The sequence below is a fragment of the Xyrauchen texanus genome, chromosome 40 (genome assembly GCF_025860055.1).
Source record: "Xyrauchen texanus isolate HMW12.3.18 chromosome 40, RBS_HiC_50CHRs, whole genome shotgun sequence".
NCBI lineage: Eukaryota > Metazoa > Chordata > Actinopteri > Cypriniformes > Catostomidae > Xyrauchen > Xyrauchen texanus.
Genome location: NC_068315.1, coordinates 11,587,695 through 11,615,276, shown reverse-complemented (window position 1 = coordinate 11,615,276; position 27,582 = coordinate 11,587,695). Strand labels below are relative to the sequence as shown.

The 27,582-nt window shown below is 39.3% G+C and overlaps 1 protein-coding gene across 2 annotated transcripts; it reads left to right on the top strand.

The window, feature by feature from the left end:
- LOC127633840 (delta-1-pyrroline-5-carboxylate synthase-like) lies at positions 1–27,393 on the top strand. 2 transcript variants are annotated; one of them, XM_052113182.1, is made up of 18 exons: positions 1–123; positions 702–818; positions 3,355–3,506; positions 4,311–4,460; positions 4,598–4,702; positions 12,780–12,932; positions 14,928–15,018; positions 15,143–15,267; positions 15,365–15,509; positions 15,615–15,688; positions 19,731–19,830; positions 19,937–20,157; positions 22,127–22,264; positions 22,377–22,572; positions 22,895–23,016; positions 23,150–23,336; positions 24,969–25,064; positions 26,144–27,393. In XM_052113182.1, exons 2-18 carry the CDS (start codon positions 728–730, stop codon positions 26,338–26,340), a joined length of 2,343 nt encoding a protein of 780 aa, XP_051969142.1. In that variant the 5' UTR covers positions 1–123; positions 702–727; the 3' UTR covers positions 26,341–27,393. The 2 variants fall into 2 exon arrangements, with proteins under 2 accessions (XP_051969142.1, XP_051969141.1); XM_052113181.1 differs by having other exon boundaries at positions 12,780–12,938.
- Positions 27,394–27,582: the final 189 nt, after the last annotated feature.

The window sequence follows — 27,582 nt, the reverse complement described above, 5'->3', positions numbered from 1 at the left end:
CGTGGTTTAACGTCAACATGGCTGAATCCTTGAGAGCAGCCGCTGAGAGTTGATGTGGCACTGAAGAGAGTGGCGTGACAGTACATTTGAATTGGATAAAGAGTATTTATTTAGCAGATTAAGGTATGTAAAATGAGATCGTGTAATCAGATTGACATTACACGTAATCGGCATTACACATTATATTTGCATTAGAAATGGCATGCTGGGCCATTTAATCTTGCATCATCCAATGTCCCTGAAAAAAGTTTGCATTAGAAAAAAATGACGTATTGTTTGTGTATAAAGCCTGTTATTATTGATTTGTTGCTTTGTTTATTAGTTATTGTGGTTTCAGAGTGGTTTGCGGAGTCTCTTTTTTATATATATTGTTAAATGTTGCAGACAGCGTGCGTTTAGATGCAGTCCATTGTCCCATTCAAAACGTATTAAATATTTTCACACAATATAGCACCCATCCTTTTCTACTCTTATACATTGTACATTGATGCACTTGTTGAATTGAACGTGGGCCAGTTGGGTGTAGCTAAACCGTGATATAGCCTGGGTTTAATACACGCATGGTTTTGATCAACTGCTTTTGTTTCTCTGGTTTTGTTTACAGGAACAATTATCATAAACTTGAAGCAATTTATTTATTAATCATGCATAGGAAGACTACAAGAGGGATGTATTAGATTAATTTTGTTCTTTTGATTTAGATTTTAGTTGAACAGATTAGATCAACATGGATCTCCAGAGGGTGCTCTCCTGTTCTCGGCTTTTAACAAGGCCAAAAGCTATGCAGACTTTCAGAAGAGCTGCTTCACAAGGGAAGAGTAAGTGTTTATGTTGTAAAATATGTAATAGAACGCAACTTGAGACATTTCTAGGCTTGTAAAGCTAATTACCTGTCCCATTATATACAAAGTACTAAAGTATATCTTTATTATTATTTGTTAAAATCTTTGAGTAATTGAATGGGATTGAAGAATAGACATAATGTAGAAAGTGGTTTTCATCCATTTCCCCTGATCTGCTCAAATCACTCCTATTTTGCAGCATGTTTGTCTTTCATTCACTGCATCAGCTTTGGGTTCTGTGCTGTCAGCATTTGGTTTTTGCTGTCTGGCTTAGCTGATGTGGCACCTTTTACCATGTTTATTTTCTTTCATAAAGTATGTGGTGGGGCTTTGGTGGATGCTGTACTGCTTAAACACACAGCTTTGTCTCAGATTTCTGATCACTTGGTGTGTTGATTTTGATTGCAAATAACTTTTGATTACTTGTATTTTATTATTATTTACAAAAACAAAACAAAAAACTACTTAAATGTCACATTGATATAAGCATTCAGACCCTTAACTTAGTACTTGGTTAAAGCACCTTTGGCAGCGATTGCAGCCTCAAGTGTTTTTGGTTATGATGCGACAAGCTTTGCACACCTGGATTTGGGGATTTTTCTGCCATTCGTCTCTGCTGATCCTCTCAAGCTCTGTCAGGTTGGATGGTCATTTTCAGGTCTCACCAGAAATGTTTGATTGGGTTCAAGTCTGGGCTCTGGCTGGGCCACTCAAGGACATTCACATAGTTGTCCCTAAGCCACCTTTGCGTGGTCTTGACTGTGCACTTTGGGCCATTGTCCTGTGGTAAGGTGAACCTTCGGCCTAGTCTGAGGTCCTAAGAGCTCTGAACCAGATGTTCATTAAGGATTTTGCTGCGTTCATCTTTCCTTCAACACTGACCAGTACCTGCTGCTGAAAAACATTCCCACAGCATGATGCTACCACCACCATGTTTCACCATTGGGATGGTATTGAGCAGGTGATAAGTGTTACCTGGTTTCCTCCAGACATGACACTTGGAATTGAGGCCAAACAGTTCAATCATCGTTGCATCAGACAAGATAATCTTGTTTTTCTCAGAGTCCTTTAGGTGTTTTTTTGCTAATTGAATGTGGGCTTCAATTCCATGTCTTGCACTGAGGAGAGGCTTCCATCTGGCCACTGGTCATAAAGTCAAATTGGTGGAGTGTTGCAGTGATGGTTGTCCATCTGCACGTTTCTCCCATCTCCACACATGATCTCTGGAGCTCAACCAGAGTGATCATCGGGTTCTTGGTCACCTCTTTTACCAAGGCCCATCTCCCCCGATTGCTCAGTTTGGCCGGGCAGCCAGCTCTAGGAAGAGTCCTTGTTGTTCCAAACTTCCATTTAAGAATTATGGAGGCCACTGTGCTCTTGGGAAGCTCTCAATGCAGCTGGAATTTTTTTTGTAGCCTTCCCCAGATCTGTGCCGTGACAAAATCCTGTCTCTGAGCTCTGCAGGCAGTTCCTTTTGACCTCGCGACTTGGTTTTTGCTCTGAAATGCATCAGCTCTGAGACCTTATATAGACAGGTCTGTGCATTTCCGAATCATATCCAATCAATTGAATTTGCCACAGGTGGACTCCAATCAAAGTGTAGAAACTTCTCAAAGATGATCCAGAGAAATGTGATGCACCTGAGCTAAATTTCAAGTGTCATAGCAAAGGGTCTGAATACTTATGTCAATGTGATATTTCAGTTTTTCTTTTTAATTTGCAAAGTTATCAAAAATCAGTTTTTTGCTTTGTCATTATGGGGTATTGAGTGTAGATTGATGTGATTTAAAAAAAAATATTTTAAGAAATTTGAAAATGTATTTCATTAATTGATTATTTTATAAAATTCCTTGACAACTGCACTGACTAATTGAAATCTCACTGGTCTGAAGTATATTTCTTAACTATAACAGGACCAGAGATAGTTTAGACTGTGTTATGTAGCCAAATGTCAGTCTTGTGAAAATTTAACAGTTCTTGGCTGCGTTTCCCAAAAGCATCTCAAGCTTAAGTTGAAACACTGTCAGAGTAATTTAGTTCTGAGTTCGGCCCGCAATGTAAACCATACATTCTGGTATTTTTCAAAAAATGGAAGCGGTTCTGAATAAGATTCCCAACCCTCGGTTCCCAATCCTAAGTAAAAGTGGTTTATTGTTGGTTCATGTTAACTATGTTAGTCAACTAAAATAAACAACTGTAACTTTATTGTGAAGAGTTAGTGCAGTATCCCATAATAATCGCACATGATGGACATGCTTGTTTTTGTCATCCACCATTTTCTGTCCTATCCATCCTCTCCTGATTATCGTGACATAAGTAACACAATCAGTTGATGCACAGTAACATTCTCCCATCACTCTTATTTTTCCTCTATCCTCTCACTGGCTCTCCTGCATGGCATGGCCGTTCATTGGGTCCTTTCCTGGCTCTCCGTCTCCTGCAGATCCCTCTTTCTCTCCATCTCTCACACTCCATGCTGTGCGCCAGTGGAGTAATGTGCCTTTTTTTACAGTGCCGCTGGCGCGAGCGCACGGTAAGTCATTTGGCCATCGCAGCGAGCTGCGCCAGGCCAAAAGAATTGTGGTCAAGCTGGGCAGTGCTGTTGTAACCCGCGGTGACGAGTGTGGACTCGCTTTGGGGCGTCTGGCCTCGATCGTAGAACAGGTAAAAATAAAGGCTTGTGGTTTCACTCTACATTTAACAACTCGCATTGAAAAAAAAAAAATTTATTAGTATTGAAGGGGTCATATCATGAAAAGTCAACTTATCATTGTTGAGAAGTTAATGGTGCTATGAAAACATAGTGTTACTTGTAGAACTCTGAATTTTATCCCTACTCCAAAAAGACTTGTTATTGTTAGAAATGATGCAATCCAGATTTGATACTGCTGGGCTTTGAGAAACTGATCTGTAATTAAAATTGCACTTCACTGTTTATTAACTGTATGCTTATGATTTCTATTCTGATAAAGCCACCACAGGAGAACATTTACTTGCTTATTTTCATTTATTTTGGTGAGGCAAGTGGCTAATTTTGGACTTGTTTTTCCAGACCACGTTGCTTGTTTCTCGCAACACCGCAATTGGTATTTCACCCACCCCTTAGCGCAGAGTACTGTCATTTTAAAAAGAACATTATTAACCGTTCTTTTTTGTTCTATCCGGTTACCATTTCGAAAGGAGATGAAAAAATTAAATGTTTGCTTCAAATGAGCCAAAATGAAAAACACTCTTTCTTTAGCCCTGATTCTGAGACTAAAAGAGATTGAGGACATTTGTTGGAAAAAAAAAACAAATTATGACTTTTTCACACACAAATATTTACTAACCTTAAAAGTGGACTTTAGAGGAACAAAATATATCTATATAAAAAAAAACATGATATGTCACCTTTAAATGTTAATAAAAAAAATGACGTATTATGTAAATGTTGGCACATTGTGACTGATGAATTCTGATTGTTTTAAGGTGGCAATGCTTCAGAATCAGGGGAGAGAAATGATGATCGTGACCAGTGGCGCTGTGGCATTTGGTAAACAAAGGCTGAGGCATGAAATTCTCCTCTCACAGAGTGTAAGACAAGCCCTGCATTCTGGCCAGAATCAGCTCAAAGACATGGTAAGTGTGAATAACTTACTATATTTTATTGCATTAACGTGTTCCATGCTGTCCTCGTGTGCCAGATACAATAACTGCATTGATTGATACAGGATGAATTGCTCTGAATAATAATTATAAATGTGTTTCTGTGTCAGTCACTGCCGGTTTTGGAGGCAAGAGCGTGTGCTGCTGCCGGACAGAGTGGGCTCATGGCACTATATGAAGTAATGTTCACTCAGTACAGCACCTGTACAGCACAGGTAAATTCTCACACTTACACATGCTTGATGAAGCTAGAAAATAGATTCTATTCAGAGTAGATGCTATCCAAACCTGGAAATGTATATAATGGGGATTTCCAGGCCTGGAAAAGTCATGAAAATTGTTAAAATTATAAGGAATGGAAATGTTTATAGTGAATCTGTTTTCCAGCTTTGCGGTGCTCTAAGATATATTATTGGCTAGATATTGTTCTTTGTGAGTCCTTGCATGGAGCAAAACATCCGCAAAACACAAGCCAGCATCATATAGTCTGTTCATATATATAGGGACGCAGATGGTTTCATTAGTCTGTTTCTGACGCGTGCTCTTGTCTTGAATAAAGATAAATGCATTGTCCATACCTTCAAAACAATTTTGGATAAGCCAAATCCATTTATTGTCCATTTGGCTGTGCAAACAACAAATAAAACGAAAATAAATACTAAACCAAAATATCTGATTCAAAACATATTGTTGGGCATGAGCACAGTCTTGCACAATCCAATACTCAACACTGCACGGTCAAAAAGTTTGTTGACCTTCCATAAGCGCACCTGTGACTCATCACCACCTTACTTAAATATACTAATACGCCCTCTAGTGTAACAACAAAAAAATACAATTCAAAATAATGGCTCCAACATACCAACCCCTGAACTGTTAATGACATAGGGCATAAACAATTCAAAATCATATATTTACATAAGGAGCCATCAAAACAGTCCATTATACATCAGTTAATTTATATATTATATACCATGCATTTGAACCTTCCTCTTTTTACATTTCTAATAAAAGACAAAGTTTTGTTACTGGTCTAACTATTGTGTTTGTTTTGGTTTGAACTCGTACAGATCTAACTAAACCCCTTTTATCTGGGAAAGTTTCTATTACTCTTCCAAGAGTCCAAGAATTGCGTGGGGCTGTAGAATCTGCAATGAGTACAATATCACCCCGCATAAGATTACGTCTCTCTTTGGTCCATTTTTGCCTTTCCTGTAGCAAAGGCAAGTATTCTTTTATCCATCTTTTCCAAAAAAGATCTGAAAGGTATTGTACTTGTTTCCACCTTCTTTTTACATACTGATCTGATTTCTCAAAAAGACCAGGAGGATAGGTTGGGTTTCTCTTCATTGTAAGCAGATGATTGGGGTAAGCGCTTCAAGATCATTTGGACACTTTGGTGATGGGTCGAATATTAAGAATTGCCTCAGTTTCACACAGAACAGTGTGTAATCCTTCATCATCCAGCGTTTGTTGATTCAAAACGGAGGACAACACCTTTCTTACCATTCTGATGATGCGTTCCCATGCACCACCATGATGTGAAGCAGTGGGTGCATTAAAACTCCATTTAATTCCTTTGTGCGCTAAAATCTTTGTGATTTTATTTTGATTAAACTCTGCCAGTGCCCTTTTCAATTCCTTTTCTAGCTAGTAAAATTTGTTCCATTGTCAGACCTCATATGACATACTTGTCCTCTTCTGCATATGAATCGTCGCAAAGCATTTATGCAAGAATCAGTGTCTAATGAGTATGCCACCTCCAAATGAACTGGCCCTACTGGCCATGCATGTAAAAATTACGCCATAGCGTTTCACACAAGTACGACCTCTTAAATTAATTGGGCCAAAGTAATCCACTCCTACATTTGAAAATGGAGGAAGATCTGCAGTTATTCTTTCTTCGGGCAAGTCTGACATTTTTTGCTCACCTAGCTTACCTTTGTTTCGCTTGCAGAAGGTACAGCTTGAAATAATTTTTCTGGCTGTTGGATTGGCTTGAGTAATCCAGTATTTTTCTCTTAATATAGACAGCATATGATTTCTTCCACTATGGCCACTCTGTACATGAATATGCCTAAGAATCAATTTGGAAATATGCTGATCTTTAGATAAAATAACTGGGTGTTTCCTTTCTTCAGGCATGGCAGCTTTGCATAACCTGCCACCGATTCTCAGCAATCCATCTTCTAAAATGAGGCTTAACTTGTGAATAGAACTGTGTTTTCTGATGTCAGATCTTCCAGATTTCAGTGATGAAATTTCTACGCTGAATCTTTCCCATTGACAGAACTGGATAATGTCCTTTTCTGCCTCTGAAAGGTCGTCTGGAGACAAGCACTTTCCTCCAAATGAAGCTTTGGTTTGTTGTAACTTCCAATACATTGGAATCATTTAAAGTTGTCGTCAATTGTTTTCTTTGCCTACTTACTTCAAGTAGAACTTTCTTTACTTTCAGTATCCATGCAACTGCAGTCTTGAGTCTTTTCCAATCAGAAAAGTAATTGATCAGCCTATGGGTTGCATTATTGGTGTCTTCAATGTTTACAACATTTGTTGAGAGCTCTTTCTTTAGTTCTGGATCATCATCAGCAATATTTGACTCAATGTTGTCATTTAACCAATTTGAAACTGGTTCTTTTAGAAACTTTGGTCCATTTAACCATCTCTTGTTGGATGTTAGCTGTTGTACAGTCATTCCCCTGGACGCATCATCTGCAGGGTTTTGTGAAGTATGAATATACCTCCACTGTGTCACATTTGAAGCTTTTCTGATAACAGAAATTCTATTTGCCACGAAGGTACGGAATCTCTTGTTCTCATTCCTTATATACTTCAGGACAGATGTGCTATCAGTCCAAAAACAAGAATTTTCCAGTTGAAGCTGAAGTTCTCCTCTGAGCATTTTGTCAATGCGAATTGCTAGGACTGCAGCGGTCAGCTCCAAACGAGGAATGGTAACTGGTTTTAGGGGTGCCACCCTGGCTTTGCCAAGCAGAAAGGAAACGTGAACACCATTGTTACAATTCTGTAGCCTCAAGTAGGTCCACTTCCACTGGCATCTGAAAAAATGGTGAAGCTGGGCACTAACCGGCTGTCCAAAATCACATGGTTTCAAACATCTGTGAACATTAAAAGTACTTAACTGATCCAAGTCAGAAATCCATTTAACTCACCTTTGTTCAAGAACTTTAGGAATCTCATCATCCCAGTTATAGTTTGTTCTGCACAACTCCTGCAGGATGAGTTTGACTGGAAGTGTCAGTGGTGCAAGATATCCTAAAGGATCATACACTGAACTGATCACTGACAATATTCCACGTCGAGTTGGCATTTTCTCTTTGCAAACCGTTCTGAAATTGAAGGTGTCAGTCTGTACACACCATTGAAGTCCTAAGGCCCTTTCCACTGGTAGATGGTCTCGATCCAAGTTGAGCTCAGTTAGATTCTTGGATCTATCTTTTTCTGAAATGGATTGTAAGACCTTACGGCTGTTACTGACCCATTGTGTTAAATGGAAGCCTCCCTTTTGACATAGCGTGGTCAGGTCTTTGACCATCTGGACTGCTTCATATTCTGTAGATAAGCTTTTTAAGCAATCATCCATGTAGAAGTTATTATACGCAGTGTCAATTACCTCTTTATTAAAGCAGTGTTGATTGTCTTTTGCAGTTCTCCTCAGAGCGAAACTTGCACAACTTGGGGATGAAACTGCTCCAAAAATATGGACAGTCATTCGGAAGACAGCAACATCCCTCGTAACATCTCCACCTGGCCACCACAGGAAGCGAAGAAAGTCTTTGCCTCCTTCTGCTACTTTGACCTGGTAAAACATTGCTCTAATATCCGTTATGAAAGCAACAAGTTCTTGTCTGAACCTCAGAAGAACTCCAATTAAAGAGCTTGTGAGGTTTGGGCCTTGTAGTAGTTGATCGTTTAAAGATGTGCCTTGGTATTTTGCTCCACAGTCAAATACCACACGTAACTTGCCTTTACGAGGGTGGTACATACCATGATGTGGAATGTACCAAACTTTACCATCAGATCGATCCAATTGATGCTCTGGCACTTTCTCAGCATAACCTTGGATAATCATATTGTTGACAAAGTCTGTATATTCTTGCTGAAACTTAAAATTCCTTTCAAACCTTCTTTTTATCCCTATAAGACGCTGTTTGACAATGTTACGATTGTTAGACATAATAATATCTTTGTTTTTGAAAGGCAGTTTCAAACTATAATGTCCATCCTTGAAGCTCACAGATTTCTCTATGATTTCCATGAACTTTACCTCCTCTCTGGACATTTCTTCTTTGTCCTCTGACATTTTTTCATTGAAATCATGCTGGTATTGCTTTTCCAATAGCAACTCCAATGTTTCAACAGAGATCCTGTTTACTCTAGCAGTATGTTGTTCATTTTGATAACTGCCTAGAGAACCATTGACTGACCCACCCCAATAGGGTACGTTATGGCATAGGGACCATCTCCCTGACTATTTACTACTTCCCACGGTTCAAGTAATTTGGAGGCGTTGGTACCTATCAACAACTCTACTTCAGCCTGAATGTGCGGAATTTGAATACCATCAAGATATGGCCATTTAGCTAGGTTTTCCCGATTGACCATGTTGGCTTGGTTTACGGGCATTTGTTTCTGTGTGTACACTTCTGGTAATTCATAAAATGTATTACCATCAAGACTTGAAATCTCCAAATTGTTTACCACATAGCTTGAGACTGTTGTTTTGGGACTCATGGTAAGCAAACAAATATTTGTCTTTCGTCCATTTAGGTGCAGCTTCCTCATTAAACTTTCTGAACAAAAGGTAGAGGTACTGCCTGTGTCCGGAAATGCGTAGGTTTGAACAATTTTGTTGCCCCTTGCAGACTTTACTTGGACTGGAAGGATAGGTAAGATACCACTGCTACTCCCGGCCCCAATATGACCACATGTTTGGGCAGATACAAGCGTATTGTTGATAGTTGGTTCTACATACTGTTCATCATTTGTGTTGACAGCTTTATCAACCTTGAACTCCTTAAGATGAATGTGAAGAACACTGGGATGTTTCTGATTGCACACTTTGCAAGTTAAGCGCCTTTTACATTCTTTGCTCATGTGTCCAACATGCAAGCAACCAAAACAGACAGCTTTTTCCTTTATAAAGTTTAATTTTCCCTATGTTTCTTCTTCACAAACTCTTTACATTGTTCCAAAGAATGACCTTGTGAACAAAACAAACAAGTGAAGTTACTCTTGACTTGCCTGCTTGGATTTACCCTTTGGATTTCACCAACAATAGGTTTGTTAACGTTGGTAACATTGGTAGCAAAACTATCCCCTTTTAACTTTGGCTTTGACTGGAATTGTGACTTCCATTTGTACACATCCTTCGGTTTACCAGTAGGTCTTATCTCTACATGTTGAATGGACCCAAATATTGGATCAGAAATGATTTTAACTTGGTATTCAATGAAGTTGACAACATCACTAAAGTGGGCTCTTCTTTTCTGTCTTTCCATGATATCACATGCAGCTGTTCTCCATTTTTCTCTGAGCTTAAATGGAAGCTTTAGAATTACTGCTTTCATGTTTGCTGACATGTCCAGTTCTTGCATGTACTGTAGATCTGCCATAGCATTACAACACCCACGTAAAAAGAGTGCATAGTCTTGAAGAGCTATGGGATCTTCATACCTGATTATGGGCCATCCAAGCACCTTCTCCATATATGCAGCAGAAACAAAATAATCTTCTCCAAACTGCTGTTTAAGCATAGTTTTAGCTGTATCGTAACCTCTTTCAGGTGCCATATTCATACAGCTTTGAACAATTTCTCTTGGGCGCCCTCTTGTGTATCTTTCAAGGAAATACAAGCAATCGCCTTTGTTATTCGTTTTTTTCCTCCACACAATGTTTAAAAGCTTTAGTGAACAAACTGAATTGCAGTGGATCCCCTTCAAACACTGGAATATCACGTGGTGGTAAATGTTGAGACTTTTGCTGCTGTATTAACAACTCTGTTATTTCCTGATGTTTTTGAAGCATACTCTGTGTGAAATCAGACCTTCTTTCATCTACTGAGGTAGCTATTCTGGGTCTTGAAGATGCAGGTTGCTGTAAATGAGATGATGTGGGTTGTGAGGTAGCACCTATGCGGCTTTGCAGTACAGTTCTTGACTGTCTGTCAACTTCTGGATGAAGAGATGCAGTTGCTTGTTTTGCCTGTTTGCTGACATAGGATTCCATCCGATGCGATGCTGTTTGCTCATTGTTCATAAGTCCTGAGTACAGATATCTTTGCGTTGGATGCAGCGATTTTCGCATCAATATCTGTTCGTTCCTTACGCTTCTGTAATATTTCCAACTGTTGCTCAATATCATGCTTAGCTTTTAAAGACTCTGCTTGAGCGACAAGAGCAGCCTTTTCTGCTTCAAGCTGAATGCGTGCATGCTGCACAGATGCATTAGATTTGCTGGAGCGTGAACTGTGGCGGCTGCTCTTATGGCTTGAAGTGCGACCGCTAGCCCGTGTTTCAACGTTCGAAATGCTATCATTGGGTTCAATTTCGCTTGCAGCATGATCACATTCCTCCTGTAGATTCTCCAACCATTTATATACCACAGTGCTGAATTCCACAACCCCTATCATTTTTGCCTTGAACCATGTTTCATGCCGATCTTTCTCTTCATCAGGTAATAAAACAATCAAAGACTCGTGCGCTTCCTTTGCTTCTTTGTATTGCATTTCAAACTTTTCAAACATACCTTTGACCTTATTTTCATATTCTCTATTACCCATTAACTCTTGTATTGTCTTTTTCAGTTGGGATGCTTTGTCAAATTTTGACTTTCTTTGTTTCTGTAAAATATTGAGTTTTACCATTAACCCTTTTGCAGTAAGCTTAACCTCTCGTTTTCGTACAGACAATTCAACATTTTCATCTGATTTCTGAGTCTGAGCCCCATCTTGCTCGATTTCAGCACCAGGAAACTGAATTTCATCCGCCATTTTTAAACCTTTACCAACTGCATATTTTACATCATAAACATCTGATTAAAGACTGTAAACATGGGCAAACACAAGCATTTCAAATGATAAAACAGTTCAGTTCTTCGTTTCACAAATACCCCTTTTTTTTTACCACCAATACGCATTGGATTTGTCTTTGTTTGTGTGCACACTGTTTTATATATGGCCATTCGACTCAAGTTCAAGTGAAATCACTTTCATACCTCAGTTCCACAAACGCTGAAGGCTTTGTTGTTCCTGTGCTCTGTATCCTCCTTTTGCACGTGCAGGTTTGTAGTCCTTCGAAATCCGCGGCGATCACTCCCAAATATTCCACAAAAAATTAATCCAACAAACTGTCATGAATGAGCATCCGACTTCAGATCAGCTGACTTTTCCTGTAGTCATCCAATTCGATCTGCTTCAGTCGGCATCGATATAAGGCTCATCCAGGATCCTTCGGTCAAACTTTTTGACATACATATAGGGACGCAGATGGTTTCATTAGTCTGTTTCTGACGTGTGCTCTTGTCTTGAATAAAGATAAATGCATTGTCCATACCTTCAAAACAATTTTGGATAAGCCAAATCCATTTATTGTCCATTTGGCTGTGCAAACAATAAATACTAAACCAAAATATCTGATTCAAAATATATTGTTGGGCATGAGCACAGTCTTGCACAATCCAATACTCAACACTGCACGGTCAAAAAGTTTGTTGACCTTCCATAAGCGCGCCTGTGACTCATCACCACCTTACTTAAATATACTAATACGCCCTCTAGTGTAACAACAAAAAAATACAATTCAAAATAATGGCTCCAACAATATATGTGTTTAATATTTTCGATTGAAAAATTATTTCTCGTATCTCGGCATGATATACAGTGAATTATAAGTAAGCCATTTGTAGATAGATTGTGAAATTAATATTGACTCGACCAATAGTCTGAGTTTGGAGTGGGACTATCTGTTTGTCATAACCAATGGAAGATGGGGGATGTTTTCTGGAATCTGTTTGAAAACAATGATTACATTTGCAGTTCTGTTTGGTGACGCTAGTGGTGCAAAAATTGCAAATTTTTAGAGTCTTATTGGAGATATATGAACACTAATATTTGTAATCATTATATTAATTCAAATGATTCCTTGCATATATTTGGAAATCCATTAAGCAATTTCTATTAAATGATTTCTAAAATATCCTGGAAATTCATAGGCCAAAAGTTAATACCCTGTCATAGTCACTCTTTAATTGATGTTTTTGCTGCTTTAGATTCTGGTGACAAACTTGGACTTCCACGATGACCAGAAAAGGCGGAACTTGAACAGCACTCTGCACGAACTGCTGCGGATGAACATCGTGCCCATCATCAATACCAACGATGCTGTGGTGCCTCCCCCAGAACCCAACAGTGACCTACAGGGGGTAAATGTGGGTACAGGGCACAAAGGGTCAGGGATACAAAGTCTTCCATGCAGCGTTGCTGCCCACCTTGTCTCTGTTGGCACTGCATGCTGGGAGGGGCTTTTACAGATGCATGCTGGGAGTCAGAACAATATAGAGGCTTGATGTTTGTCTTCTGCACTGTTGCAGCCTTTGGGTGTTTTCTGTTGCTGTAGAAATTGGGAAGGAAGTAAGAATACTTAATTGGCTGTGTAGCACTGATGCTTTTTCTCTGGGCTGGCCTACGTTTGCTCTTCTTGCACTGGCTATTGTTTCATATGTGGTTTTATGAGGATTGCTGCCATTTCATAGAGCAGAGACCGTTCTCATTCATCAAAGCCAATGTGATGTCACAGATTAAATGGAAAAATCTCACCAACTTGTGGAAACATTAAATATAGCTATGATGTCTTGCTTTGTGGGTTTAAAAAGATAATGGGTCACATTCACTAATAATTGCATCCAATTATCTGCCATATGCACAATTTTTTTATCCTCTTTCTAATGTTAATTTATCTGTATTCTAAATGGAGTGTGTACCTGCAGTTATTAATTAGCATAATTCTTGCCCAAACTATCTCCATATGAGGGGTTTTCATGCTGGGCTCTGATCTTGATTAAAGCTACATGTGCCATTCTCAAAACCAGATAAAACACTAAAAACACCTTTAACTTAAGTCTAGACTGTACATGATCATGTTTCAGACCTCTCATTAGCCAGCTGTGTGTACTCCTTTAAAGGCTGCATTTCTATACAGAACCCCAGCTTGAGTAATAACACACACTTTTTTTTTTTTTTTAATAAAAGAAGTTTGACTTATATGTTCACCATAACCATCTTTACCCCGCAAAGGTGGCACAGTTGTTGCAACTAAAGTGACACTTATGTCTCTGCAGAACAAAAATGGGTGTTTCATTGGATAATTCAGAAACGCCAATACTGGTTTGAAAATGCCTACTGATTACTACATTAAGATTCCTTTCATTGGATAGTTGAAAATGCACATTACAGTTTGAAAACACCCATTGCTCAGCTTAGGAGACAAAAATAGCGTTTTCCAGTCAGTGGGCATTTTTCAACCACTTTACACAAATTGCCTTCTACATTGAGTTTACCTACTTTCATTGGATTGTTCAGATATGGCCATCCTGTTTTGGAAATGCCCACTGATTACTACACTGAGATTCCCTACTTTAATTAGTTGGGAAATGCCCATACCAATTTGAATATACCCACAGATTGAGAAATGCCCATTATTGTTCCGCAGAGACCTATTATTCACTTAAGGGGCATAGCAAGAAAATGAATATTTACTTAGACTGTTTAATGCTTCAGAGTTGGAATAAATGTATTTACACAGCAATAACAATTGCATAAATATTGTTATGCATTTAATGTTTTGCATATAAAATTATGAATATATAAACATGACATTTATGAGAACTTTAGATTATACTTCTAAATATGTAACTTCATAATGTGCAGTATCATGACACCAACAAATTTTAAGGTCACTTTGATGTTGCATTTCATTTGCACAGAACCAAAGCAGCATCAGAACTGCCTTTGCTACTAGGGGCTGAGTTGGGTCACAGCAGGCATAATTTAATCTGGATTTGATGCGGCATTGCGTCTTTACACACACTTTTTTCAGCAGGCTCAGAACAGCCTTAACTCTGCTGTGTAAAAATTTAGTTATAAAACGTCTAATAAAAATAATACATACTGTACTAATACAAAATATTTCAGCAAAATGCATTGCAAGTGTCCAAGGCCACCAGTAGTCTTTGTTTTTTGTGTACTTGTTGTTTAAGTTGGTTCTTGATTGAGAAAGAATTGAAGTACAAGCTTATTGATAAGTCATGAAACATTCACACACAGTTTTTACGCACAGATTTGCTTGCATGCACGGTTGGTGAATGAGACCCAGTGAGCCACTTCCTCTACTCAGATCTTAACATATAGTTCTTTTTCAGATAATCAGTATCAAGGATAATGATAGTCTTGCGGCCCGTCTTGCCGTAGAGATGAGGGCAGATCTTCTGATCGCGCTCTCTGATGTAGAAGGTGAGATTTCAAATGACAGCTTTTACTCTATTTTTAGAATATGAAGGCAAAATAGTTTGATGGAACTGCTGTCGTTAGACCATGAGCTCAGTCAGTCTGTGGCCTGTTTTGTCACTCTATGCAGGGCTTTATGACAGCCCACCAGGATCAGATGATGCAAAACTCCTGGACACTTTTTATCCTGGGGACCAGCATTCTATAACCTATGGCACAAAATCCAGGGTCGGCATTGGAGGAATGGAAGCAAAGGTGTGAATGCAAAGCTACAAGGCAGCTTTTGTAAGTGAATATTTATTATTTGGTTGAATATCTAAACATGACAGTCTGTGCCATCAATAACTCTTAGGTGAAAGCTGCTCTGTGGGCTCTCCAGGGTGGGACATCTGTTGTCATTGCAAACGGTACACACCCCAAAGTCACAGGTCACGTGATCACAGACATTGTTGAAGGCAAGAAAGTCGGAACATTCTTCTCAGAGGTCAAGCCAGCAGGTAAGCATTACACATTCTGCAAGATCAGTTTTCTTTTGAGGTAATTCGTTTGTCCTTGTCTGTGAATTTACCTGAAAGTGACATCACTTTTTTTTTTTATCACAGGTCCCACAGTGGAGCAGCAGACAGAAATGGCTCGCACTGCTGGCAGGACTCTAGCTTCCCTCGACTCAGAGCAGGTTAGCTCTAACCCTATGGCGTTATTTCCCTGTCAAATGTCGAGAGCGCATTATTGTAGCGCGAAAGTACATTAATGTTATCTTGTGGCCGAATCCCTCTGCTTCGCTAGCTGAATATATCATGCGCCGTGAATCCCTCTGCTCGTGCGCTGGAACTGGCGCGCGCTCTCAGATACACGCTGCTCTTGAAAGAATTTTCTCTGCTTCGCTCAGAGAATATGCCTGCACTTAAAGCGTATTCATTGCAATCGCGAATCTCTCCTCTTCAGCTTAAAGTAAGCGTGTTTGTGCTTAGACTGTGTCCCGTGCGTTCAGCGCATGCCCAAGTACTCTTCTCTTCGATTTCTTTCTCTTTGCTCTTGGCATAAACGCTGTCAAAGCGGCAACAACCAATCAGAAAAGGCTTCAACGACTGACCAATGAAAACGCGACATCGTACATGGAATCTTATTGGTTGATATTGAACCGCACATGTTCATGTGTTCAATCAAGACGATTCAATTCAATCAAGACGAGCCGAGATGGATCCGCAGAATCGACGATCTCAGGTAAACAGTTTTATTTGTTTTGATGTTAAATATGTCAAATGTATCTTAGAAATGTCTGGGAAGAGGGCGATTGGATTATTTTACATATAAATGACCTAGACTGTCAACCACATTCATACTACAGAGCTATGCCCATTGTAGTGAGATTTTTGAGCCAAATAGATTTGAAAGCCGATTCCAAAAGGCAAAAATAATATTTTACGTCTGATAATTAACACATTGTCTCGTGCAATCTCACCAGTGATTAAACATTAAGTACGTAGCGAGATCAACTGCTAAATTAAAATCTGAAAAAAGACTTGGGGAAAGATAAGGTGGCAACATGCCCCGTAAAATTATGCTAGTCCTATATCTATTATGGCTGTCACGAATGAAGTGATGTGAAATGAAAAGTGTCATCTGCAATAGATTTTCTTTATCGCGGATTGCAGCGTTGAGTGTTATAACGTTAATCAATCACCCACTTTCTGTTGAGCTTAATTAATGCAGTTTGGCCAATCAGAGGCATTTTGATTAAAGGACAAGTTCAGTATTTTACACTTAAAGCCCTGTTTTAAGATCGTTTCTGATGAAATAGAACGGTTAAGATTGAAAGATTGGTTAGGGTTAGACCACTAGGAGGTGCCTTCTGGCCCATATATATCTGCGTCTCATATTGACGCTAAAGGGTGCCATGTGCGTTGGTTTTATGACGCCTTGGTCCAAATTTTAATCTTAACCGTTCTATTTCATCAGAAGCGATCTTAAAACAGGGCTTTAAGTGTAAAATACTGAACTTGTCCTTTAATCAAAATGCCTCTGATTGGCCAAACTGCATTAATTAAGCTCAACAGAAAGTGGGTGATTGATTAACGTTATAACACTCAACGCTGCAATCCGCGATAAAGAAAATCTATTGCAGATGACACTTTTCATTTCACATCACTTCATTCGTGACAGCCATAATAGATATAGGACTAGCATAATTTTACGGGGGCATGTTGCCACCTTATCTTCCCCAAGTCTTTTTTCAGATTTTAATTTAGCAGTTGATCTCGCTACGTACTTAATGTTTAATCACTGGTGTGATTGCACGAGACAATGTGTTAATTATCAGACGTAAAATATTATTTTTGCCTTTTGGAATCGGCTTTCAAATCTATTTGGCTCAAAAATCTCACTACAATGGGCATAGCGCCTGTAGTATGAATGTGGTTGACAGTCTAGGTCATTTATATGTAAAATAATCCAGTCGCCCTCTTCCCAGACATTTCTAAGATACATTTGACATATTTAACATCAAAACAAATAAAACTGTTTACCTGAGATCGTCGATTCTGCGGATCCATCTCGGCTCGTCTTGATTGAATTGAATCGTCTTGATTGAACACATGAACATGTGCGGTTCAATATCAACCAATAAGATTCCATGTACGATGTCGCGTTTTCATTGGTCAGTCGTTGAAGCCTTTTCTGATTGGTTGTTGCCGTTTTGACAGCGTTTATGCCAAGAGCAAAGAGAAAGAAATCGAAGAGAAGAGTACTTGGGCATGCGCGAACGCACGGGACACAGTCTAAGCACAAACACGCTTACTTTAAGCGAAGAGGAGAGATTCGCGATTGCAATGAACACGTTTTAAGTGCAGGCATATTCTCTGAGCGAGCGCAGAGAAAATTCTTTCAAGAGCAGCGTGTATCTGAGAGCCGCGCCCAGTTCCAGCGCGAGCAGAGGGATTCGCGCTCGGCGCATTATATTCCGCGCGCGAGCAGAGGGATTCGCGCTCGCGCATAACATTAATGTACTTTCGCGCTACAATAATGCGCTCTCGACATTTGACAGGGAAATAACGCCATATAACCCACTATATTAAAGGATTGCCAGGAGTCATATGTCCCTATTTTTCTAGAAGGCGTTGATGTGACTTAATTTATGAACATTCCTTGCATTAAAAAGCAATATTCTGGGCTACTGTTGACTTGATGGAAACAAAGTTGCTGAATTGTACCAACCATTTAGATTTTTCCATTTCAAATATATATATATATATATATATTAGTAATTCAATGAGTAAATATTTTTACCAAAGTGAGCAAAAAAAGAAAGAACAAAGTTCTCTTTGCATTCACTCTGCAGCTAGCCTTAACGTGGGGCAACATTTCAAAATTGACTCAAACTGTTAAAGCAAAATCTTTCTAGCAAGTCAGTCCATTGTCGGCCATCTTGGGAGGCTATTTCCAGTCATACCAGTGCAGCTCCTATCTACTTGAATAGGGAAAAAACAATCTCAAAAACGGTTGGGTCAAGATTACAATCAAAGAACATATTTCAAATCAGCAATACAATTTGACATTACTGGAATTATAAATTATGCTTCTTTAACTCATTACGTAAAAAACTAAATGTTCTTGCTAATGCACTTGCGTGTTCTAGAGTTGATTGACAGTCAATGTCTGTATCTAAAAGGTGATTGTCTCTTTTACCTGTAAGGCGGGACTTCCTTTCTTTGTTGACCATTGGGAGCTTAGAGCTCCTTGGTTGGGCAATACAATTTCTCCCATCCATTTTAATAGAACTGGCCCATCTCTGCTATAGTCTCCGGATAAAGTCACATGTGAGCAGACTGTCCTATCATTGGTCAGAATGTTTGTGCGCTGTTCCACAATTTAGCTCCTACTGTGTACTGGTTAAAATGAAATAGACCTACCTGTAAAACTTTGTCAACGGGTACAAATTGTTGAGTATTGTTTATGTCACAGTTACGCAGAACGTTATTGAATGGTCCAGAATGCATGTTCCAGTAAGAGGTTGCGCAGTAAATTAACATTGAACATTACTCAGATAGAGATAAGTTGTAAAAGTTTCATCATGGTTATTTTGCTTTTGCATTGTCTCTGCATTGAAAAGTGCCTATCCTCAGTCACAGAGCTCTTTCTCTAATACACAAAAACGCATACAAACAGCAGAAAGAGTGAAGCCATGTGAAGATGGTCAAAAAGTTGCTTACGTCGTCCTAACTGTCTGTTTGGCCGCTGTCCAAAATGGAGAAATGATCGTACTATAATTAATCATTCAATAACTCTTATTTTAAACTGGCAGTTATATTTAATATAGTCCCCAAATGATATATCCACAGTTTGATTATTATTAAAGTTACTTGCTGACCTACAGATTTCTTCTCTGCCAATCCGTCATGTATGCTTGTGGTTTTTATAGGGATATAGTTTGGTTCATTGGTCCATTGGGTTGGATTGCATTCTCGCCAGAAGCGAACTGCTCCAGAGTTTGTTTGCAGTCAGGCTGAGACTGCCTCATTCAGGTGGTCACGAACCGATTGTTTTGATGTAGATCCAAGTGCGATTGCTGTGTTCATATATGCCTAAACCAAACAAACTAAGAGAGAAAGCACACCAGGTTCCAAAACAAATGAGCCATGTGTGAAATTGCCCTGACTCGTATCCTTGCATACTAAGAAAGCACTATGAAGTCTTAATATTAATAATCTCTTCGCCCACAGAGGAGTGATATCATCTGTGCATTGGCTGACCTCCTCACTGAAAGAAAAGATGAAATTTTAACAGCCAATAAAAAGGACATGGAGCTTACTGTCAGCACAGGTAAGTCATTGCTGCTTGTCAGGCCAGACAGTCTCATTAACATAAAATTTATTGCATCAAAGAGGATTTTTGCCTTCGTTTAGGTTCTCATCTTGTGATGTTATAGGTCGCCTGTCTCCAGCTATGTTGAAGCGACTCAGTTTGTCGTCATCTAAGCTGAACAGTCTGTCCATCGGTCTGCGTCAGATCGCAGTCTCCTCTCAGGACAGTGTGGGTAGGGTTCTGCGCAGGACTCGTGTGGCAAACAATCTGGAGTTGGAACAGATCACCGTGCCCATAGGAGTACTGCTGGTCATCTTTGAGTCACGGCCAGACTGCCTGCCCCAGGTTAGTCGTGCAAAAACTCATGATCAATTTACAGTGTCTCACAAAAGTGAGTACACCCCTCACATTTTTGTAAATATTTGATTATATCTTTTCATGTGACATCACTGAAGAAATTACACATGTAAAGTAGTGAGTGAACAGCTTGTATAACAGTGTCAATTTGCTGTCCCCTCAAAATAACTCAACACACAGCCATTAATGTCTAAACCGCTGGCAACAAAAGTGAGTACACCCCTAAGTGAAAGTTTCCAAATTGGGCCCAATTAACCATTTTCCCTCCCTGGTGTCATGTGACTCGTTAGTGTTACAAGGTCTCAGGTGTGAATGGGAGCAGGTGTGTTAAAATGGGTCTCATCGCTCTCACACTCCCTCATACTGGTCACTGGAAGTTCAACATAGAACCTCATGGCAAAGAACTCTCTGAGGATCTGAAAAAAAGAATTGTTGCTCTGCATAAAGATGGCCGAGGCTATAAGAAGATTGCCAAGACCCTGACACTGAGCTGCAGCACGGTGGCCAAGACCATACAGCGGTTTAACAGGACAGGCTCCACTCAGAACAGGCCTCGCCATGGTCGAACAAAGAAGTTGAATGCACATGATCAGCGTCATTTCCAGAGGTTGTCTTTGAGAAATAGACATATGAGTGCTGCCAGCATTGCTGCAGAGGTTGAAGGGGTGGGGGGTCAGCCTGTCAGTGCTCAGACCATACACCGGAGACTGCATCAAATTGGTCTGCATGGCTGTCATCCCAGAAGGAAGCCTCTTCTAAAGATGAAGCTCTAGAAAGCCCGCAAACAGTTTGCTGAAGACAAGCAGACTAAGGACATGGATTACTGGAACCATGTCCTGTGGTCTGATTAGACCAAGATAAACTTATTTGGTTCAGATGGTGTCAAGAGTGTGTGACAGAAACCAGGTGAGGAGTACAAAGACAAGTGTGTCTTGCTTACAGTCAAGCATGGTGGTGGGAGTGTCATGGTCTGGGGCTCCCCGGCACTGGGGAGCTACATTTCATTGAGGGAACCATGAATGCCAACATGTATTGTGACCTACTGAAGCAGAGCATGATCCCCTTCCTTCGGAGACTGGGCCGCAGGGCAGCATTCCAGCAGGATAACGACCCCAAACACACCTCCAAGAGGACCACTGCCTTGCTAAAGAAGCTGAGGGTGAAGGTGATGGACTGGCCAAGCATGTCTCCAGACCTAAACCCTATTGAGCATCTGTGGGCCATCCTCAAATGGAAGGTGAAGGAGCACAAGGTCTCTAACATCCACCAGCTCTGTGATGTCGTCATGGAGGAGTGGAAGAGGACTCCAGTGGCAACCTGTGAAGCTCTGGTGAACTCCATGCCCAAGAGGGTTAAAGCAGTGCTGGTAAATAATGGTGACCACACAAAATATTGACACTTTGGGCCCAATTTGGACATTTTCACTTAGGGGTGTACTCACTTTTGTTGCCAGAGGTTTAGACATTAATGGCTGTGTGTTGAGTTATTTTGAGGGGACAGCAAATTTACACTGCTTTACTTTGTAGCAAAGTGTCATTTCTTCAGTGTTGTCAGATGAAAAGATATAATCAAATATTTACAAAAATGTGAGGGGTGTACTCACTTTTGTGAGATACTGTATTAACCAAGACATCAAGAGCATGTGGATGTAGATGATTTGAATGGAACTGATCATTTGCATAGTTTCTTTGTAATCTGTATTATATAGTTTTCATGTTTTGCAAACATTTGGTGGTTGGACTAGTGGTTACAGATCTGGGCTGAATGTTTGTTGGTTTAAACCCAGCAAGAGGCAATTCACAAGGGTGAGGGGTGATTCACTATTGTGCCCGTAAGGAAGGCAATTAACACCAGGTTGCTCAAGGCATATTGTTCCTGCAATAAATGTACTGCAAGTTACTTTGTAAATAAGCATCTGATAAACAGCTACAATTTTATTTATTTTTTTTCTGCGTAGGTTTCTGCTTTATCCATTGCCAGTGGAAATGCTCTTTTGCTGAAAGGTGGCAAAGAGGCCGCCAACACAAATCGCATCCTGCATGAGCTCGCCCAGGAGGCCCTTTCCATCCATGGAGTGAAAGACGCCATCCAGCTGGTAAATGATACACTGGTGTACAGTAAATTTCACGTTTCATTCGTGTCAGTGAGCAGCTCCATGATCGCTTTCATATATTAAATATGTAACCGATAATAACATGTTCTTGCAGGTGAGCACACGTGAAGAGGTGGAGGATCTGTGTCGTCTTGAGAAGATGATAGATCTGATCATTCCCCGTGGATCCTCTCAGCTGGTCAGAGATATTCAGCGTGCAGCTAAAGGCATCCCTGTTCTTGGCCACAGTGAGGGCATCTGCCATGTCTATGTGGACCATGAGGCCAGCATTGACAAAGCCATCAAGATCAGTAAGATAGACTGCTTAAGAATATGACTTCATATAGATATTTGCAAGTTAATTCTGTCATTAACTCAACCTCATGGCGTTCCAAACACAGGAGACTTTATTTCGTCTGCAGAACACAGACAAATTTTAATGGATGTTTTTTTTAAGCTTCAAAGTGAGTCACTAACTGCCACTAAAATTAGCAGGCAAAATATCCTTTAAAATGTCTCTTTATGTTCCGCTGAAGAAAGTAAGTCATATGGGTTTATGTAAATGACAATTTTCAGTTTAGGTGAACTATTCCTTTAACGGTTTACAAAAATGATGCTGCCTTATCTCTCTAGTCCGAGACTCCAAATGTGACTATCCTGCAGCCTGTAATGCCATGGAAACCCTGTTGGTGCATCGAGATCTTCTCAGAACCCCTCTGTTTGACCAGATCATTGACATGCTAAGAACAGAACATGTAAGAGCATTCATATACACAGAATACCATTCTTACTAAAGGAGGCACATATACTCAGAACTGTAACGAAATCTGCCTTTTGTCTAATTCTAAATCCCATTCCTCATTATTATTGGTGGCTTAATTCGTGCAGGTAAAGATCCACGCTGGCCCCAAATTTGCATCCTACCTGACTTTCAGTCCATCGGAGGTGAAGTCTTTGCGGACTGAGTATGGGGATCTGGAGTGCTGTATAGAGGTTGTGGACAGTATGCAGGAAGCTGTGGATCACATCCATAAATATGGCAGCTCCCACACTGATGTTATTGTTACTGAGAATGGTAATGCTGAACATACAGCTGTCCTGCTGTAATGCAAGATATAGCTGTTCACATACTCAAAGTTGCAGTATGTAAGATTCAGAAACTCTTGTTATTAATGACACCTGTGGCTGTTAAGTGAACTGCAGCCAGCTACCTGTTGCTCGTGCACACACTCCATAGGGAAGCGAGCGAGCATCGACCAAAACGATGACATAATGTACAAATTGACTGAACGTGATTCACCAACATCATGCTGACAGATGCATAATTAAAATTACATAGTTATGATTGTTGTACTTTGAGACTGTATATTATATTTGACAATCCAGTGCTGGAACAGGGCTAAAACAAAGTGTGGATATACTGTAGCTCTGACTATGTGAGACTGTAGTTTGAATTAATCACTTTACTTTGCATGATACATTGACTGCATTTATATGATGGCCTATGTCAGCGTTAGCTAGCTAGCCAGCTTTATCTATAGCTGTTAGCTAAATTTGATGGATGATGACCGTAGCTGTTTATAAAATAGACTGTACATTTATAAATATGTTGACAAAATTCAGTATTGATATGATTCACAACTCATTTTGATATATCAATGCAATATTGTTTTATAATAATAGATTGTATATATGTTCTGTATAACCAAGTTGCGTTACACTAATGAATGGGTCTTTTAGCATTATCTTGAACGTTGTCTAGCATTCATTTCATGTGTTATTGTAGTTTACCTGGCTGAATAATTACAGATTATCATTGTTTATGTCAGTTACAGTGAATCAGCATACCTGACTTTTAGTATAAAGAGAAGATTGTTTAAATAATTTATAGGCTGCTTGCAATTTGTCAGCGTTAGAAGGCAAGATCAAGTTCGCTAAAATTACACAGATCATTACTTATGGCACTACATGTTTGCAGTTATGTAAGGTTACCTGTCCAATAAGAAGAACGCCAATTCAGGGTCTGTTTTGATCCCCAAAACCGAACAAAAGTCCCTCCAGGAATCAAATGCCCTGCCGATGTTCACATTTGCTTTCGCTAGACCACGATCAAGTTCCCAATTAGCCAGACTGGATGCAGTAGATACATTTTATTTATTTTTTTTTGCTAAATTCCATCTCTAACATAAAGTTACCTAGAGTTGCAGACTGTTGTCGCTGTTGAATAGCAGAAGATAAGCACTGAGTAAAGGCTCTCGGGAGCATTAACGTCACAACATTTGAATTTTCCCTGCAAAAGCGACCTGCTACCTTCCCATGAAAATCAGTCTACAGGCTTTAACAGGCAACCTAGGAAGTCCGGGAAGGGTTCAACTTTTCTTTTTTTTTTAAGTTGCGTTACAAGACGATCACATATTGGCAAAAAAAAGGGCAAATATTACATGAAAATTGTTACATACTGCATCTTTAAATAGTTTGTCTAAATTTTCTAGATTTTGTATTCATTTAAGTGTGTTGACGTTGAGGGCCCTGTTGTGGCGGCAAAAAAAAAAACCATTTCAAATACTTCAGTACCATCTAGTGACAAGATTGTTATTGCATCCAAACATGTAACTACATCTAAACTTACATTAACCTTGCATGCATGTAATGTATTTGCACATGTCATTAACCATTTTTTTTAATCTATGATTCATAATCTGTGTAGAGGAGACAGCAGAGCAGTTCCTGCAGCAGTTGGACAGTGCCTGTGTGTTCTGGAACGCCAGCTCACGATTTGCAGATGGATATCGTTTTGGCCTTGGTAGAGAGCCTTTTATAATCCTTTTTTCTAATTTTTTTCTTCTATTCCACCTTCTGTAATAGTTCTCCCAAAAATGAAAATTATGTTATTTACTCTCACTCATGTCATAGACTTTCTTTAGTGGAACTCAGTGGTGAACTTTTAAAGAATACCTTTGCCACTAACTTCCTTGAAATGAAAGTAAAAGAGGACTGGGGCAGTCAAGAGCTAAAATGACAACCAAAAAAGCACCACAAACAATATATAATATATGACAATATATAATAAGTCTTTGAATGCTATAAAATAACTGTGTGTGAGGAACAGACTAAAATTTAAAGGTACAGTTCACCCAAAAATGAAATATTTCTGATAATGAACCCCCCCCCCCCCCGGCCAAGCCAGATGTGTATGACTTTATGTCTTCAGCAGAACACAAAATAAGATTTTTAGTAGAATATCTCTTCTCCTGTAGGACCATACAATGCAAGTGAATGGTGAACAGACCTTTTTTAGCTTCAAAAACCACATAAAAGAATCGATATGACTCCAGTGTGTAAATCCCTTCAGAAGCAATATAATAGGAGTGGGTGAGAAACGGAACAATATATAAGTCCTTTTTTACTCTAAATCTCCACTTTAACTTTCACTTTCAGATGTGAAAGTAAAACTAAACGGACACTTCATGTGACATTCAGATGAGAAAGGTGTAGATTTAGAGAAAAAAAAAAGGGACTTCTGTTTCTCACCCACACCCATTATGTCGCTTCTGAAGATATGGATTTAACCACTTGAGCCTTATGGATTACTTCTCTGTTTCCTTTGTGATTTTTCGCGCTACAAAGGTCTGATCACCATTCACTTGCATTATATGGACCAACAGAGCTGAGATATTCTTCTAAAAATCTATGTTTCTGTTCTGATGAAGAAAGAAAGTCATACACATCTGGGATGGCATATGATTTAAATGATGTGAGAATTCTCATTTTTGGGTAAACAATCCTTTGAGTGGAATTTTTCGTTTTTGGGATAACTACAGTCATATTAATTATTCAAACATTTCCCTTTTAATCTCCTAATGACGGTGTTGTGTGTTGTAGGTGCGGAGGTTGGCATTAGTACAGCACGTATTCATGCCCGTGGACCTGTGGGGCTAGAGGGGCTTCTCACTACCAAGTGGGTCCTGCGGGGTGAGGGCCACACGGCTGCAGACTTCTCTGAGCATGGCAGTATGACGTACCTACATGAGAATCTCCCAGTCGCACAGCCCCTGACTGGACGCAGAAACACTAGCTAAAGTAATTTATTAAATGACCCTGCTGTAAAGAATTCTCTTAATGCAAATCTCATTTAAGTGAAGGCTCACCCACTTAAAACAGCATTTTAAAAGATCCCATCAGACAGTGTGTTTGAAGTGCAAATATATGATACCTTACATGAACTGAGATCAATTTGGTCCACCCAATTACATAAAAGAGCCTTTTATAGCAAATTTGAACTCCCTCAAATCTTATTTTCAGTCATTTATTTTGTTCTCGGAACAAACCAGTTCACTCATACCTGCATGTTAATGTCATACCACAAAGATGGAAGGTGAGAACCCTATGTTGATTAATACATTAAATATAGGTTGGCTTAAAGATATAACCTATCTTGTTTCTCTTTCAATTTGAGGGATGTTTTGTGCATTGGATTGTTTCTTTGGGTATTGAAACATTAAGCCAATCATGAATTTCATTGTAAATCTAATGACAGGGCACTAGTCAAACCAATATGTTTCTGACTCCTGTGAATGCAATGCCAATGGTGTATTTATGTAATATGTGCAATTTAAAATTTCCCTGACACAGGCTGTACAAATCAGTCCATCAGAGCATTAAAGAATCATTGTGCTAGTTTTTTTTTATGTGCTCTGCAAATTGCATACACATAGCTTTAACAATCTAGAACAAATAATTTTTCTTGTAGCAAAGTGTTGCTCATTACATTAACCCATTTGTGTTTTATTATCTGAATGCTCAAGTCGGTACAGTATTGGTTGCTTTAATTTTAAAGAGAATAAATCTCCAAGTAGATGTATTCCCATTTTCCACTGTATTGCTTTTCAGTCTCGTTTTGCATTAGTTTATGCTTCTTGCTTTTTAATCATGAGGAATGTGCAGTACTGTAAATGATTTCCTGTCATTTGTGTAAAGTTCACCTGGGGCAGACATGTCCTGGACTGCTGGCATTGATATCTTGCATAAAAGTTAACAGCTCTTTTTGTAAAATAGTGACAATTATGCTGTATAGTGTCCTCAGGATGTTCACCAATTTTGTATGTGGAATAAATGTCTTCTTTTTGTTGTAATTTTAAGAGTGCTTGTTACATTTGTCGCTTCTGACTAAGACTTGAAAGTTGAATTTGTACCTGGAAGATGTTTTTGAATGTAATTTGGCAGCTTATCGCAATGCAGGGAAAATTAGGAAGCTGAAACGTTTTTGTGGCCATTTTGAACTTTAAGTATGGGAAACATCAAGAGGCCTCTCTGTAGGGAGG

What these genes read in the sequence shown, in the direction of transcription:
- LOC127633840 (XM_052113181.1), top strand. Translation starts at nt 728, where the DNA reads ATGGATCTCCAGAGGGTGCTCTCCTGTTCTCGGCTTTTAACAAGGCCA. An exon ending in TGGCCTCGATCGTAGAACAG is followed by an intron (nt 3,507 to 4,310) that starts GTAAAAATAAAG and finishes GATTGTTTTAAG; the next exon opens with GTGGCAATGCTTCAGAATCA. An exon ending in TGGATATCGTTTTGGCCTTG is followed by an intron (nt 25,065 to 26,143) that starts GTAGAGAGCCTT and finishes TGTGTGTTGTAG; the next exon opens with GTGCGGAGGTTGGCATTAGT.